Source organism: Chrysemys picta, chromosome 1 (genome assembly GCF_011386835.1).
Source record: "Chrysemys picta bellii isolate R12L10 chromosome 1, ASM1138683v2, whole genome shotgun sequence".
NCBI lineage: Eukaryota > Metazoa > Chordata > Testudines > Emydidae > Chrysemys > Chrysemys picta.
Genome location: NC_088791.1, coordinates 245,447,629 through 245,465,528, shown reverse-complemented (window position 1 = coordinate 245,465,528; position 17,900 = coordinate 245,447,629). Strand labels below are relative to the sequence as shown.

At 41.9% G+C, this 17,900-nt stretch overlaps 1 protein-coding gene across 23 annotated transcripts in view; it reads left to right on the top strand.

The window, feature by feature from the left end:
- The window catches only part of MCF2L (MCF.2 cell line derived transforming sequence like), a 278,619-nt gene that overhangs the window by 112,548 nt on the left and 148,171 nt on the right, over nt 1–17,900 (top strand). The window contains exon 1 of one of the 23 annotated variants that reach the window (XM_065581003.1): nt 12,478–12,609. The exons of 21 other annotated variants lie outside the window; for them this stretch is intronic. In XM_065581003.1, the coding sequence (XP_065437075.1) occupies nt 12,585–12,609 (25 nt within the window). In that variant the 5' untranslated portion in view covers nt 12,478–12,584. Of the gene's footprint in view, nt 1–12,477; nt 12,610–12,797; nt 12,820–17,900 lie in introns of those variants that run through there. One more of the 23 variants, XM_065581000.1, reaches the window with a different exon arrangement.

The following is a 17,900-nucleotide window of genomic DNA, read 5'->3' as shown; positions in this document are numbered from 1 at the left end:
TAACATCTGTTACCAATAGGGTTGCCAACTTTCTAATGGCACAAAACCGAACACCCTTGCCCCGCCCCTTCTGAGCCCCCCCCACTCACTCATTCTCCCCCCCCTCTGTCACTCATTCTCCTCCCCCCCCCCCTCTGTCACTCATTCTCCCCCAACCTACTCACTCGCTCATTTTCACAGGGCTGGGGCAGGGAGTTGGAGTGCAGGAGGGGGTGAGGGCTCTGGGGTGAGGCCATGGATGAGGGGTTTGGGGTGTGGGAGGGTGATCAGGGCTGTGGTAGGGGTTTGGGGTGCAGGAGGGGGTGAGGGCTCCGGCTGGGAGTGGGATTGATGGATTCAGAGTGTGGGAGGGTACTCAGGGCTGGGGCAGGACTTTGGGGTGCGGAAGAGGGTGCGGGCTCTGGGAGGGAGTTTGGATGCAGGAGGGGACCCAGGGTGGGGGTTGGGGCATGAGAGGGGGTCTGGGTGGTGCTTACCTTGGACGGCTCCCCAGAAGCAGCGACATGTCCCTCAGCTCTTAGGTGTAGGGGCGGCGGCCAGGCAGCTTTGCATGCTGTCTCCACCTGCAGGTGCCACTCCTGCAGCACCCATTGGCTGTGGTTCCCGGTCAATGGGAGCTGTGTAGCTGGTGCTCGGGGTGGGGGCAGCGTGCGGAGCATCTCTGGCCACTCCTATGTCTAGGAGATGAGGGACATGTCGCTGCTTCTGGGGAGCCATGTGGAGCCAGGTAGTGAGCCTGCCAGCCACGTGTCAACCAGACTTTAAAGAGCCTGGTCAGCAGTGCTGACTGGAGCTGCTAGGGTCCCTTTTCAACCGAGTGTTCCGGTTGAAAACCAGATCTGATGGGTTGGACCCCCTGTCCAGGATGCTATCTGATGTACTGGGGTCCCACTGAGCCCACCCGTTCCACCAGCCTGGACTTCCTCACCCTGTCCTTGCTGTGCCAGGCCCTCAAGCCTTCTCTAGCGCACACACTCAGGTAAGGCCAGACCCAGCTACAGACACTGAAATCAGCTCTCTGAGGAAGGATTCATCTTCGGGATTTACCCAGCACTCCCATGCACACCTCCTTTGGGGTGTAAACCTAAAATTATATTGTCTTGCACTGTATAGAGAGATCTGTACAGCACAAGCTCATAAAAATTGCCCCCTCCCTCAATATGGACGGAGATATGCACAGCTTTTTGCTCCCCCCACCCCAATATGAATTGTACAAACTGGTTTCTAGAAAAAGACAAGTTTATTAAGTACAAAAGACAGATCAAAGCAGATCACTGAGTAAATAAAACAAAATATGCAAATTAGGCTTAATACATTAAAGAAATTGGCTACAAATAGTAATTTCTCACCCTAAATGTTGTTTTATTCAGGTTGCAGAGTTTCTTGAAAGTAAACTGCACTGCTTGCAGCTTAAATCTCCAGGTATACCCTTCACAGGCTGACCTTTCTCAGCCTGGGTCCCAGTCCTTCTCCCCAGATCAGTCTTAGGTGTTTCCAGCAGTCATTCTGGGCAGGGATTCAGTGAAGAATCTGAGACCGTGATTAATACATTATCCAGCCTTAAATAGAATTTACATGTGGTGGGAATCTTTTGTTTCCCAGTCTGACTTCCCACCCCCTCTTAATGGGGAAAAAAACTGGAAGACCAAGATGGGGGTCTAGTTCCAGGTGACAATCACCTGACCCTATAGTGTCAAAGCAGCAACCCAAGAAGCTTCTCAGGAAGGCGGGAGATTAATATCTTCAAAGTCTAATTGTTCTTCCTAATGGCTAATTCAGGCTAATTGCCTACTGTCTGGTGGGCATTTCCCAGATGTGAACACTTTTGCAATTGATACAGAGCTTATATTCCTAACTTCAGATACAGCAATAATACGTGCATACACATAGGATAATCATATTTGCTAAATCATAACCTTTTCAGTGATATCTCACAAGACCCATCTTGCATCAAATACAACTTAGTTATTCCATATTCATATCATAAGCATATTTCCCTGAAGAATATGGGCGTGATGTGACAACGGACACCTGGCAACCCTAGTTATCAACCTTTGATCCCATTGACCACAAGTTTTTTATTGACTTGTCTGCAGTCCTTAACTGGGTGAATGCTGTTGCTTTTGTGTGTTTCAGCTCTTTCCTTCTAGAGGGTAATTTTAGGTCAGTGATTACTTGCCTCCAGGAATCTATTATATGGGGTTCTACAACGTTTTTTTTTTCTCCTCCTCCTCCTCCTTTACAAGTGAGTATGAGATTGTTTTGTTTGATCTGAGTGTCATCAGCATGCAGTAACATTCATCTCAGTCTAACTTTTTTAATCAGATGTGGATTTGTCTCTAATTTCCTAGTGTTCAGCTGAGATTAGGATTTGAAGGAAGGTAAAATGACTGAACCTGAGTGCAGAGAAGATGGAAGTGATGCTAGGAAGACAACATTTACACGACACACCTTGCAACGGCGTGGCTGTGCCGCTGAAGCCATACCATTGTAAGGTGTGCTGTGTGACTGCTCTTTATCGCTGGGAGAGAGCTCTCCTGGCGACAAAATAAAACCACCTGCAATGAGGGGCAGTAGCTTCGTTGCTGGGAAAGCCTCTCCCACCAACAAAGCGCTATCCACGCTGGTGCTTTTGGTCACTAAAACTTTTGTCGTTCGGGGGGTCTTATTTCACACCCTTGAGTGACAAAAGTGCCAGTGTAGACATAGCCTAAGTTAGGAAAGGAGTCTGGAGGATATAGTGTGAGTACACCTCTACCCCGATATAACGCTGTCCTCGGGAGCCAAAAAATCTTACTGCGTTATAGGTGAAACCGCGTTATATCAAACTTGCTTTGATCCGCTGGAGTGCGCAGCCCCGCCCCTCCGGAGCACTGCTTTACCGCTTTATATCCGAATTTGTGTTATATTGGGTTGTGTTATATAGAGGTAGAGGTGTAATTATAATCTTCTGCTGAGTAATCTTGTACACCCTTTGTCCAAGATGTTCAGAATTTACAATTGTTTTTTAGATTCCTCTATGTCCCTGGAATCTCATGGTGTGCTAGTGGCCAAAATCACATTTTAAAAAAACAAACACAAAAAACTGTGACTGGTAAGAAGATTGTGATCATTTCTCTCAGAGTTGGCCCTTGTCACAATAATTGTTGCCTGTGGTACTTGTAGATCCCACTGCAATATTTTAATCTACACTTGAAGAGTATTCAGAAGCTTCAGCTGGTATGTAAAATTGCAAGAGAGAGTCCTGTGGCACCTTTAAGACTAACAGATGTATTGGAGCATAAGCTTTCGTGGGTGAATGCCCACTTCGTCGGATGCATGTAATGGAAATTTCCAGGGGCAGGTATAAATATGCTGGCAAGAATCAGTCTGGAGATAACGAGGTTATTTCAATCAGGGAGGGTGAGGTATTCTGCTAGCAGTTGAGGTGTGAACACCAAGGGAGGAGAAACCGCTTCTGTAGTTGTCTAGCCATTCACAGTCTTTGTTTAATCCTGATCTGATGGTGTCAAATTTGCAAATGAACTGAAGCTCAGCAGTTTCTCTTTGGAGTCTGGTCCTGAAGTTTTTTTGCTGTAAGATGGCTACCTTTACATCTGCTATTGTGTGGCCAGGGAGGTTGAAGTGTTCTCCTACAGGTTTTTGTATATTGCCATTCCTAATATCTGACTTGTGTCCATTTATCCTTTTACGTAGTGACTGTCCAGTTTGGCCAATGTACATAGCAGCGGGGCATTGCTGGCACATGATGGCATATATAACATTGGTGGACGTGCAGGTGAATGAGCGGGTGATGTTGTAGCTGATCTGGTTAGGTCCTGTGATGGTTGTGTTGGTGTAGATATGTGGGCAGAGTTGGCATCGAGGTTTGTTGCATGGATTGGTTCCTGAGTTGGAGTTACTATGGTGCGATGTGTGGTTGGTGGTGAGAATATGCTTAAGGTTGGCAGGTTGTCTGTGGGCGAGGACTGGCCTGCCTCCCAAGGTCTGTGAAAGTGAGGGGTCATTGTCCAGGATGGGTTATAGATCACTGATGATGCGTTGGAGAGGTTTAAGCTGAGGACTGTAGGTGATGGCCAGTGGAGTTCTGTTGGTTTCTTTCTTGGGCTTGTCTTGTAGCAGGAGGCTTCTCCACATGGACTCCTCCTGAGGGTTGAAATGACAGTCTGGACCTATACATAGAATACTTCTGCCGATGTGCACAGGCAGAAATTGTAGAAAAACAACATCGCCTGCCTCATAACCTAAGTCGTGCAGAACGCAATGCCATCCACAGCCTCAAAACAACCCTGACATTATAATCAAAGAGGCTGATAAAGGAGGTGCTGTTGTCATCATGAACAGGTCTGACTACCAGACGGAGTGGGGCATCTGTCTTGCTAATAAGGATTTCTAGGGTATATAACTAAGAATTTGAGACCTCCCCAACTATTTCATCCTACAAGGAAGATGCATTTCTTCCCCAGCGCGGAAGTCTTAACCATCTCCTTTGTGCCAGAAACTCAGAACTTCTGCCTCTTCCAGCAAGACCAAAGCCCCAACCAGCTGCCAAAATCTGAAGGTCCCTCTGCCCCAAATCCCAACAACTTCTATACTGTACTATTTATGCTTTAGGTCATAGCTAGACTATACATTCTGTGGGTGCACAGAATGTGTTTTCCTATGTGGTTTTACAGCACCTAGCACACTAGGGCTCTGACTTTGATTGAGGCCTTTGGGTTTTACCACAGTACAAAAAATATCCACCACATCCCTTAGAAACTTATCTAATATTCATTGTTAAACATTTGCACTTCGTTTTTATTTTTGAATTTGTCACTTCCACTTCCAGCGGCTGGAACTTATGCTTTTTGTCAGCTAGATTAAAGAGCCCTTTAGTATTGGATACCTACTCCATGTGTAGGTATTTATAGGTACATGAATGGTGGAGTAACAAGAACATTATTCAAGTACTTCCAAACAACTGGTAATAAATGTTAATATATTAACATTCCCAGTATCACATTTTATTTATACCACATTTGTTATATCTAATAATTCTTCTTTCTTTGCCCTTTTTGGTCCCCTACATTTTTTTCTTCTTTGAGGTACATTCATTATTTTGGAAACAGTGACATTTGTATTTTAGCTTCCCCTCAGAAGAGAATTCATATACAGTAATATGGGGTTTAAGGAGAAGTTCTAGCTTTTTTGCAATTCCAGCAATTCATTAGCACACTTGGTACAGGGATAGGTACTTTGAGCAAGCATCTGATGTTAAAATAAAATTGTAACAATAGTATGTTTTGGAGACTCTTCTATATGAATTTAGCTTTAAATATTCTTTTAAATATACACCTCTACCCCGATATAATGCTGGCCTCGGGAGCCAAAAAATCTTAGCGCGTTATAGGTGAAACCGCATTATATTGAACTTGCTTTGATCCGCCGGAGTGCGCAGCCCCGCCCCCCTGGAGCGCTGCTTTACCGCGTTCTATCCGAATTAGTGTTATATGGGGTCGCGTTATATCGGGGTAGAGGTGTACTTTGAAAATCTCTTTTTCACATGATGGGAAAAAAAACATACACAAAGCATTAAAAAGCTGTGAAGTGTGTTTAGAATAGATGGTTATTTCAAGATTGGAAAGTAAAATCCTGTAACATTATGTAAGCAAATCTTAAACTGTGTTTTCCCTTCAGAAATATAATGTGATTTCTTACTTGAATCAGATTGGACATAAGAAGCACTTCAGATGCATGGGCTGAATAATGATAAAGGACATTGATCTATTATTTCATGCAAATGTAGTCAGTTCAACTAGATGAAATGTATATCTGTCTTGCTATGAAATCTTGTCATGCTTCAGATTAGACAGTTTGTAGGCACAACAGAATGCCTTGTGGCAGAAAAACCATCAGTTGGAAGAGAATTTAGATCTAGTCATCTTTGTTTAACTCAAGCAGTGAGACAGCACATTTTATCTTACAAATAGCCTAAGGGGTTGCCTTTTTTTTTTTCTTTTTCTGATTTGAATGATAAGGGTGACATACTCAAGGAGCTAATAGAGGAGGTATCTGAGCCTCTAGCTATTATCTTTGGAAAGTCATGGGAGACGGGAGAGATTCCAGAAGACTGGAAAAGGGCAAATATAGTGCCCATCTATAAAAAGGGAAATAAAAACAACCCAGGTAACTACAGACCAGTTAGTTTAACTTCTGTGCCAGGGAAGATAATGGAGCAAGTAATTAAGGAAATCATCTGCAAACACTTGGAAGGTGGTAAGGTGATAGGGAACAGCCAGCATGGATTTGTGAAGAACAAATCATGTCAAACCAATCTGATAGCTTTCTTTGATAGAATAACGAGCCTTGTGGATAAGGGTGAAGCGGTGGATGTGGTATACCTAGACTTTAGTAAGGCATTTGATACGGTCTCGCATGATATTCTTATCGATAAACTAGGCAAATACAAATTAGATGGGGCTACTATAAGGTGGGTGCATAACTGGCTGGATAACCGTACTCAGAGAGTTATTAATGGTTCCCAATCCTGCTGGAAAGGCGTAACGAGTGGGGTTCCGCAGGGGTCTGTTTTGGGACCGGCTCTGTTCAATATCTTCATCAACGACTTAGATATTGGCATAGAAAGTACGCTTATTAAGTTTGCGGATGATACCAAACTGGGAGGGATTGCAACTACTTTGGAGGACAGGGTCATAATTCAAAATGATCTGGACAAATTGGAGAAATGGTCTGAGTTAAACAGGATGAAGTTTAACAAAGACAAATGCAAAGTGCTCCACTTAGGAAGGAAAAATCAATTTCACACATACAGAATGGGAAAAGACTGTCTAGGAAGGAGTACGGCAGAAAGGGATCTAGGGGTTATAGTGGACCACAAGCTAAATATGAGTCAACAGTGTGATGCTGTTGCAAAAAAAGCAAACATGATTCTGGGATGCATTAACAGGTGTGTTGTGAGCAAGACACGAGAAGTCATTCTTCCGCTCTACTCTGCTCTGGTTAGGCCTCAGCTGGAGTATTGTGTCCAGTTCTGGGCGCCGCATTTTAAAAAAGATGTGGAGAAATTGGAAAGGGTCCACAGAAGAGCAACAAGAATGATTAAAGGTCTTGAGAACATGACCTATGAAGGAAGGCTGAAAGAACTGGGTTTGTTTAGTTTGGAGAAGAGAAGACTGAGAGGGGACATGATAGCAGTTTACAGGTATCTAAAAGGGTGTCATGAGGAGGAGGGAGAGAACTTGTTCACCTTAGCCTCTAAGGATAGAACCAGAAACAATGGGTTTAAGCTGCAGCAAGGGAGGTCTAGGTTGGACATTAGGAAAAAGTTCCTAACTGTCAGGGTGGTTAAACACTGGAATAAATTGCCTAGGGAGGTTGTGGAATCTCCGTCTCTGGAGATATTTAAGAGTAGGTTAGATAAATGTCTATCAGGGATGGTCTAGACAGTATTTGGTCCTGCCATGCGGGCAGGGGACTGGACTCGATGACCTCTCGAGGTCCCTTCCAGTCCTATAATCTATGATTCTATGATTGTCATGCTGAAAACAATTGTTGCCATCAGAAAGGAGCTGGACTGGTTTGGTCAACTTACACAATGCCTTAATAATACAGTACTGTAAGTCACTAATTTACTACTTGAACTACTGGAATTTGTCTAAGATATTGGGGTTAAATCTCCATCTCCTGTGAACAGAACCATGGAATCTTTAATACTCAAGAGGTCCAAATCTTGGTTTTAAATCTTCTCCATCAGAAGCACCTCTGATAACACAGTACCTATTCATGGCATTCTAGACAAGTGTGATGTAGAACTGACTCATAAAACAAGGACATTATCTGAGTCACCAGTACTACTTCTACAGCATCTGGTGATGTGTTTGGGCATTTAAGATTTATTTTATTTATTTTTTTAGAAAGCAGTGGAGTCATGGAGGAGGCATTCAGAAACCCTATGTTAAAATTCTGCTACCAAATGGAAGGCAGGGTTGGAGTGATTTTCTTGCCTAAAGTTCATCTGGTCTTTCTGGATAATACTAAAACATCCCTGCTGAAAATTACCATGGGGACATAAAAATGATTCTGAAAAGCAATGGATGTTGCTTTCTGGAATTTCAGAATGCATTAACTGGCAGGTAACTTTGAAAATTTCCCTGGGGAGGATACTCCTGAAATCCCCAACATGGCTTTCAGTTGTCTGCCCCCAGTTTCCAATTTCACCGGTTGAACACTGTACTTTACTATTAATATACTCAGCATATTTTTCAGGAGGCAAGAGCTATAAACATTTCCACTAAAGTGAATGCAATATAAACTTGTTTGTTACGTTGCCTCCCTCCTTGGTTATGAGTGTGTGTGCATTTTTCCCTATTTAAACAATCAGATTCCCCAATCCACCCATCCCCATGTGAGCATACTCCGATTTTATGCACAGTATTTATCACAAGCTAAGGGAGTGAAGTTTGTGGGAGACCCTTGTTTAAATACTGATGGTACCGTACTGCTTTGAAGTGTCCCATACAAAAAGTGGTCATGCCCAATCCTGGTTCGTTTTGAGGGTGTTTTTTTTCACAATTCCCCTCCGCACTCCCCAAAACTGTGTAGTTGTTTACTTACTAGATTCAAATTATTTGTACCTAGGCTCCTTAGAACAAGAACTTCAAATATAGGCAGACGTACTTTATAACATTTTGGTATTGCTGCCAGTTAAGCAATTGGGGTAGACTTGTGATTTAAGGCAAATGAAGTAAAATGCATACAACAAGAACAAAGCACACATGAATTACAGTTTGCCAGATTTGGGAATACACCAGGGATATATTGACTAGTTTCTCTTCTTGGTTACTGGTGTAAATTTAGGATAATTCCATTGAAGGCCATGACTTCAGTGGAGTTGTCCTAGATTTGAGCTTGTTTAACTTAGATCAGAATCTCGGTTCCAGTAGAAGTCTCAGCAGTTGGTTTTACATCCTCTCTCTTTTGGGGATCTGCCTGAAGATCAGGGTTCTGCTGATATCCCTCATTACCTGCTAAATGATCATTCTTCCACTTGTGACTCTTTAAATTAGTCACAGCTGGGCTGTCTGAAGCCTAAAGATAGTCAGTTGTCAGGAAGTAAATGACAGATCCCTCTTCAGCTTGTCCAGAGAGAAGTGCGAAACTACTATTTTTTTCCCCCCCACTGCCTCCCCCTCAGGGGGAGTAAGAGCGTCTACCTTCTTGAGCTGAGGAAGCACAAGAGAGACAAGCTAAATTAACGAAGGCTTTCTCCACAGGAGAAGGAGTTCTGTGTGGACCCAGGGCTACAGAAGAACATCTTCAGAATCTTAGAGGGGAAAGAATGGAATGCTCTTGGCCCCTCCCACATCCTCTTCCCCCAATGCACTTTAAGAACTCTGTTCTAGGGATTTCTTCATCAGAAACTCTGCAACTTGCCATGCAGTTCCTTGAGAAATCCCCTTCCCTGGGCTCCAAATAAGTCAAAACCAGAAAAAACACGCTAGAAGAGACTGCTCTGCCACCTTTTTCCTTTTCCAATGTTTCTCTGCTCTACACTCTCAATGTCACACATTTTGGATCCTGGTTATGCTTTACAAATTAGATACATGCAGCAGCAAGGAAATAAATTGAGCTCAGGAGTGATGGTGGTAGTCAGGTGAACCAGACACTACTGAAAATTTTCGAGGGTGGATTTTAGCCAATGACACTATACACCTTCTCTTGGATTTTCACTGTCCATGAAGGAGAGACAGGACTTTAGTTATCAAGGTCATGTCTGAGGGATCCAGGTACAGAACTGGAAAGAGTTCAGTTTTACTTATCTTTGTTGAATTAAGAGCTTCCATATTGGAAGGCTGTATGCTAGGGCGAACACTGCCATGTTTTGAACCCGTAGTTTCAAGGATTCTTCCATACGTGGCAAATCCATCCCTTTTGACTTCAATATAAATGTATTCAACCAAAGTAAACAAGCCTCAACACCATGATGACTATCAGCACTGATGAATAGATGACTTATTTTCTATCTAACTAGGTTCTTTCTTTTGGTATCCATCAGCAAAGTAAAGGAGAACCTTAATATTTTTTTTTTCAGTTCCAGAGCAAGAGTATAACTATGCCACTACTCCCGGACCCCATCCCTGATTGGCTTACCCAGTCTGTCTTACTGCAGATGCAGTAGAAGAAAGTGATTTAAATAAATTGTAACTGATCAATGATGCACCCTCTAAGTAAGTTTACATCTCTGTGAGCAGAGTTGTAGAAAACAGATTTTGCTGGTGGTGGGTGGAGTCCATGGAACTGAGAAACTTCTGTAAATGACTGGTTTCACAGTGGTAGCAGTGTTAGTCTGTATCAGCAAAAAGAATGAGGAGTACTTGTGGCACCTTGGAGACTAACCAGTTTATTTGGGCATAAGCTTTCGTGGACTAAAACCCACTTCACTGAATGCATGCAGTGGAAAATACAGTAGGGTTTGTTTGTTTGTTTGTTTGTTTGTTTACACTCTCACCCACACTGTGAAAAAATGGGTGTTGCCATACCAACTATAATGAGACTAATCAATTAAGATGGGCTATTATCAGCAGGAGAAAAAAACTTTTGTAGTGATCATCAGGATGGCCCATTTCCAACAGGTGACAAGAAGGTGTGAGTAACAGTAAGAGAAAAAAACTAGCATGGGTAAATAGTTTTTACTTTGTGTAATGACCCATTTACTCCCAGTCTTTATTCAAGCCTAATTTAATGGTGTCCAATTTACAAATTAATTCCAATTCTGCAGTTTCTCATTGGAGTCTGTTTTTGAAGGTATTTTTGTTGGAGAATTGTGACTTTTAGGTCTGTAATTGAGTGACCAGGGAGGTTGAAGTGTTCTCCCACTGGTTTTCGAATGTTATAATTCTTGACGTCTGATTTGTGTCCTTTTATTCTTGTGTAGAGACTGTCCAGTTTGGCCAATGTACACGACAGAGGGGCATTGCTGGCACATGATGGCATATATCACATTGGTAGATGTGCAGGTGAACGAGCCTCTGATGGTGTGGCTGATGTGATTAGGTCCTATGATGGTGTCCCTTGAAGAGATATGTGGACAGAGTTGGCATCGGGCTTTTTTTGCAAGGATAGGTTCCTGGGTCACTGTTTTTGTTATGTGGTGTGTGGTTGCTGGTGAGTATTTGCTTCAGGTTGGGGGGCTGTCTGTAAGCGAGGACTGGCCTGTCTTCAAAGATCTGTGAGAGAGAGGGATCGTCCTTCAGGATAGGTTGTAGATCCTTGATGATGCGCTGGAGAGGTTTTAGTTGGGGGCTGAAGGTGACGGCTAGTGGCGTTCTGTTACTTTCTTTGTTGGGCCTGTCCTGGAGTAGGTGATTTCTGGGGATTCTTCTGGCTCTGTCAATCTGTTTCTTCACTTCAGCAGGTGGGTATTGTAGTTTTAAGCATTCTTGTGCCAACAAATTCTGGTATAGGCAAGAAGATGCAGTATCTATTAGCGGATTGTTTATTTTACTTTTCTGCTAGCACACACTCTAAAGAAATAAAAATTCTCCGTAACTAGCAAAATAACTCTTCATAGAATTTAATTTTCCATTTTAATTTTCATTTGAACCTGAAAAAAAAGCACATTTGTCTGTTTTCTTTCTGAGAGTCTGAAGTCCTGTGATAATGATCATGACACAAATAAAATGGTAGAAAAATGTGTTAGGAAATGGGATAGAAATAAAATATCCCCCTTTTACTAGCACCAACAAAGCATGTTAGATTTCTTTCAGTTTGTTTAAAAAACAAACAAACAAAAACCAGTGGGTGGGAAGCCAGAGACAGGAAAAGATGAGTGCAAGTGCTAAAATCTTTGCAGAGTAAACAAGAAAAAGAAAAGTGGGAGTGGGGGGCATTTGAGGGCTGTCCCGCACTCATATTAGTCATATATGTATTGGCTCAACTGATGAGCATGTGTCAGAGCTCATACAATTCATTTTGTGACCTTCAACTCGTCCTGATTGTGGCAGTCAAAATTTTGCTTTGCATTATGGAGAAACACAGCAACACAAAACCGATTCAGTGGACTTTTTGGTGGTGCGGAGGGAGTATTCAAAGTCTGAAAAAAGGCAAACTGCCAGTTTTGCTTTCTGTACAAAAAGTTTATTACAAATCTATGATCATGAGGTTAGGGGATTTTATGGTAGTTTGCAAAACCTTATTTCCTTCCTCCACCAACAGATTTGCATTCTCTTTCCGTATTGGTAGTATGTTTATACTAATTACTGCTTAGCTGGACAAGTTGAACTATAAGGATTTTAATGCATATGCTGGAATGTAGTGTTGTGAAATTAAAGCTTTTGACTAACTAGACTGCTCCTCGGCTAAGGTTGTTCTGTCTGAATCACAGCAAGAGTCCCACCCATTCTGTCACACCTAGTGTAAAAGTAAACAGTGTAACAGTGCAAATGGCAGTTCTTAAAGTGGTGAATGATAGCTTGTGCTTCGGTGAAAAAGCTGTTAGTCTCCACACTTCTACCTTGGACTGGCCAGGAAACACCACAGGAAAAGAAAGAAAAATGACCATTGTTTTAGGGTAATTACATTTCATGGATTGGCTGCTTTTTCAATCAGGTAAAGGTATATGCTTCCTGTTTGCCTCAGGGAGAATAGGCGTGGGACGCAGTGACAGCTGCTGTGTCTTTGTTATAATGTCCATAAACAATCCAAACGCTTTGCAGGTTTTTTGTATTTTAAATAGTGTGCAGCGACCTACATTTGTGGGATTTTATAGCTTATTAAAGTGGTTCTTTATAAAGACGGTGTCTTTAAAGAAGAAGAGGGGTAAGTATTGTAGCTGATCTTGTTTTTTATTCTATAGTATAGCTGCCATGAGCAGCATCAGTTTGGTTTCTCCTTATACTAAATAAATGTAATAACTGAGATGCAAATTGTTTTCCAAAAGGAGAAAAAAAACATTTGGGGCCAGGATTTTAATTCGTTTGTTATGCTGGGATTTTCCTTCCAGGGAAGAAACGTGAGCTTTGGCCTCAGAATCTGAAGAGAGTCCTCCTAAAATCTTCTGGAGGACAGAATTATCCGTGCTCATTTGCTGCTGCTCTTCCCCCTCTTTCTCTCCTCCCCCCCTTCCTGCTCCCTGGCAATACTGCTCTAATGAGCCCTCCGCTGGCCTTTTGCTGATTCTGGGCTCCCTCTCTCTCACTTGGGGACTGTGGAGCCTACTGAAGCCCTGGAGAGGGAGGGCAGGGCAATGGGAGGAATTCAGACATGACTTTTGAAAACGTTCGCTTGTGCATGGCGAGTTTTGGAGGCTTTGTGGGGTTTGTGCTGCCCTTCTCACTCTTGTCTACTGCTGGACTGGTTATGTGTGTGGTTCTGCCAGCCTCTAGGGTTCAAAATCGTGAGTCGGGCCCTAAAATTATGTTGATTGGCTTAGGAGAAAGAAATGTGGGGTTCTTTTTATTTGCCTGCTGGTTTTTGAGCCTTTACTGCTCACGTTTTCAAGTTTTTCTATGCAACTATGAGAGCTAGAACCATAATCTTTTTATTTTTCTTCTGAGATTCAGCAGAAGGTGGAGCATTTAAGAAAACCTCCAGATATCATGAGTTTTGGGATTAATATCGACAACACAGCAGTGACAGTGGTGGGGAAACTTGGACTCTGGGTGCAGGGGTGAGTGGTCTTAGAGCAGGTCCACAGCTGAAAGGAAGCTCCCTGTTCTGGATGCGACTAGCATATCATGGGCAAGGAGCCTAGTAAGGTTGGAGAGCTCTGGCGGTGCCCACTACCCACTAAGTGCCAGACTCAGAATTTGGCCCATGATCCCCATCTTACAGATGGCCAGGTAACTGAGGCAGGGAAGTTAATGGGCTGATTTTTCAGGTCCTTTTACCTCCTGACTACATAGTTATTCTGTAAACGCTGTGAAGGGTGTAATTTTGCATCCCAAGGAAGGCTCCATTAGTGAAAGGTTTGTTTCTGATTGATTTGGTTCATTAAAGTGCGGGGGAGGGTGGGTGGAGAGAGGGGAGCTGCACTTCCTCTATTTTAACAGATCTGTGTTTTTTACTATTGTTCATGTGAAATAATATGTACATAAATATTTTTGAAATCAACACATCTTTATTAACCCTCTTACAAAAACAAAACAGGTCAACTGTTCTTTCTATCTTAGGTTCCCTCCTGTTACCGTTCTGACCTAAGACCTTTATCTCTCTCTCATTTCAGTTTCCATTCAACTTTCTTTCCACTGCAGATCCATATCAAAGCCAAATCTTTTTCTGGTCCCTTTCAGTGGCTCCCAACCTGTTGCCACTGTAATAAAGGATACCATCTGTCTCCACTTTATTTGAACTTCTGGCTCCCACCTAAGACATTTGGTGACCCTGCTTCCATCCAGACCTGCCTCCCTCTCATGAAAGTATCCAGTTCCTACTATCACTTCTTCTCCTGCTCCTTCATGTTAAATGATCCATAGAACCCCGCAAGTCTGGCATCCTTTATACTTGGGCCAGAGATGCATGCCAGAAGGATGTTGAGTGTACTAGTGGAGGAAGAATATTCACTTGATGATGATCTCAAAGGGGTTTGGGCTTGAATCAAAATATTCAAAGTGAAGTGAAGATTCAGATGACCAACTCAGCTTTTGTCTGCTTAATCATACTGAACCTGTGAACCTATTAAGCTTCACACATCACTGCTGATCATTTCAGCACAGCCCTAGGAGTCTTCTCATGTGATTTCTTCCACTGGAGTTTCAATGGCCACCTTTGGTAGTAGACATTTCCTTATGCTGTTCTTCATAACCGTGAAACATCACCCCTAGTAGTACAATATATGGACCAAATTAAGTTAGAAGTGTTAAAGGTAGGTTATCAATTTTGCTGTTGGGACAAAATAACTGTGACCAAATGTCACCTGATAACGTGTCATACGACCAAATGTTGCATGATAAATTTGGCATGAAGAAATGTCCCATTCTGAAAACTCTTTGCAGCCTCACCTCTTAAGTGGAAGAACCCACAGTGAAAATCCTGCAGCAAATAGAGGTAGATCTAGGCCTAATTATGTATTTTCCTAGGCTTAAATACTTAATAACCTGTTCAGTGGGGGACATAAATAAGATCCTTCGATTCTCTTGATTTAAATTTTAATCATTTTTTCCTATCTGAAAATTAGAAATGGATTTGGAAATGTACTTAATGAATCTTGAACCAACTATACCTTTTATATCATAAAAGCTAGAGACTGCTTGTGTTTTATTTTGTAGGGGAGGGCCTAGTAGTGCAGCCTAATCCCTGAGGGTGGCTTTCTTCTTCTGTGAACCTGGAACAGGGAAGTACAGTCACTAAAATAGTGTCTTGCCTCATTCTTTAGTTATCTGCTAGCAGTGATAGAATTTATACCTTCTCTTGAGAAACACCATTTTTACTGCTATAATCATTTGCAAGGACTTTTTGTTTTTATCCAGAAAAGTATCAATTAACAGGCAAAATATGATGCTTAGTAGCTTCCCCTGCAACGGTAACATGTCTCATTAGTGGGGTCTAGATTATTGCAGGATTCACCCTACTATTTTAACAGCTATCTTTATATTTTATATATCTTTATATTGTGAAGTGTTGAAATAAGTATTGATAATATCAGCACCATCGTTCTCAAAGGAGTAGTGTTATCACTCAAAGATAGATTCGCCCCCCCCCCCCCCAGTTTTATCAAAAGTTCTGACTGAATTAAAACTAGGTACAACAATCAACACTTTCAAACTTTCAATGCAGTGAAGGACTTTATTTAGATGTTTAGCTTTAAACGACCAAGTTTGAAAATTGCTATTGCGGTGTCAAGGTGTGGCAAACAGCTGACACAGGTTAGCAAATAATTATTTGGACAGTGGACTTGTATGTAAAAACTGATTTTCTTAAAGTGCTTTGGGATCCTTTGTAAACCATATAAAATAAATGCAAATTATTGTTTAGTGGTTGAAAAGGAATAAATACCTTTTTTAGTTTTCATTCTTTTAAATACCATCACAGATGATTTAAAATGTTTTAAAACCCCTATTAATTTTGTCCTTTTAAATCAACCATTGCATTCAATTACAGTTTGCAAGAGGTGGCACACTAAACCTTTTCATCACTTTAAGAATCAACCTTATTATATCTCCTCCTGAGACATTCATTGTCAGGAAGGCATGCCAGAATGTATTTTGCTGATTTTTATACAGTCTGACAAGTATACAATATACTTCCTCAATGTATTCTATAAATGACTCTGTGGACATATGATGTGTCATGTCAAATCAAGCAATTAAACTGGTCATTATTTTTTTTAGATTAATTGCTCTTTTAACAGGCGCCTTCTTCTGTGTATCCATTGTGGGAGGAAACACATCTTTAACTGTAACATTTTAATATTCAAGGCCCACATTCTGCAAACAAACACGCTTAACTTTACTCACATAAATAGTCTCGTTGACTTCAATGAGACCACTCACCTGAATGATGTTAAGCAAGTAATTTTTTTGTAGAATCTGGGCATAAATTAGTATTTTCATGGCTCACCTTGACCCGTGGGGTTGGCTACCTCAGTCAAGGGCTCCTTCAGTGGCTCAAGAACATGAGTACCGACCTCAGCACACACAATTATGAAGCAGGGCACAAACCCGAAATTGGCTGAGAGTTCTATACTTAAATTTCACCAACCAAGTATCAAGAATAAACTCCTCAGGCACTGTAGCAGCCTAACCGTGGAGTCACAGACAGTCCCCTTGGGCACTCTCATCTGTCTTGTCACCTAGGCAAGCTTACCTTTGTGACTGATGGTTCCTTACACCAAAAAAAAATTATATTCAGGTTACTCCTAGTCCCCTCCCAAAAAATTACTTACCCTACGTGAATTTGCATCTCAGATCTCACACCAAAGACAATGCTTGCAGCCAATCCTATAATAATCTAAAGATTTATTTACTAAAAGAAGGAACTAAAAGTTATTTACATGATTAAATCAGGTAAACGTACATACACTTGTATGAGGTAGTATTAAGTTTCAAAAGGTAATAGAAGCTTCTATAATCAAGCTTTATACGTCCTTTAGGGTTAACCCAGGGCACGCACTGGGGATCTTTTGCTTATGCTTAGTAATCCTTGTCCCTCAGAGCCCAAGCAGCAAAAAAGATGCAGTTCCTCCTTGTTAGGGCTTTTTATTCCTTTCTCCTTCCTGCTTCCAGTTGCAAAGTCAGCTGTTGGGAGGAATTCAGTTGCAAGTCTCCTCTTCATGGCAGGAGGGGGGAGGGAAGCAATCCACAAAGTCTTTTGTCTTTGTCAATGGTTCGTCTGGTATTGATGGGCCTCCTTTTATTAGGCAAGAGAGAACATCTCCTGTTGGAAACTAGTATTTAATGCTTCTCTCCTGTCTGATGATTTACAGCTACAGAGCAAACATTCACATATTTCCTTATAACATGGGATAGAGGTAATATAAGTGAGGTTAATGCATGCAGCAACTTACAAGTATTGAAGTCTAAACATGAAACTCATTTTTGTAACTCTAATACCTATTCTAACAACATTAATACTACAGATGAGCCTGACTGGTTCCAGCTATGTGTTTGTCAGTGTTCAGTTGAGGCCTAGGGGCCTTGGCATGAGCTAGCACCTGGTCTGCCAGCATCACAACCTCTTTGGGCTTCTTGTTGGACTACTTTAAACATAACAAAACCTTCTCCCTCCCTTGACAGTCCACACATCTTTATTAAGCCCCTTTTCCCTTTCTTCAATAGTGTGACTGTGATGAATTTTGAACCCTTCCCTTTCAGGACATGCTGAGGTGTTGGGGGGATCTTGATCTGGGTTTTGTATCAATCTGATCTTTTTTTTCCTCTGAAGCACACAATAGGAAACTGAGT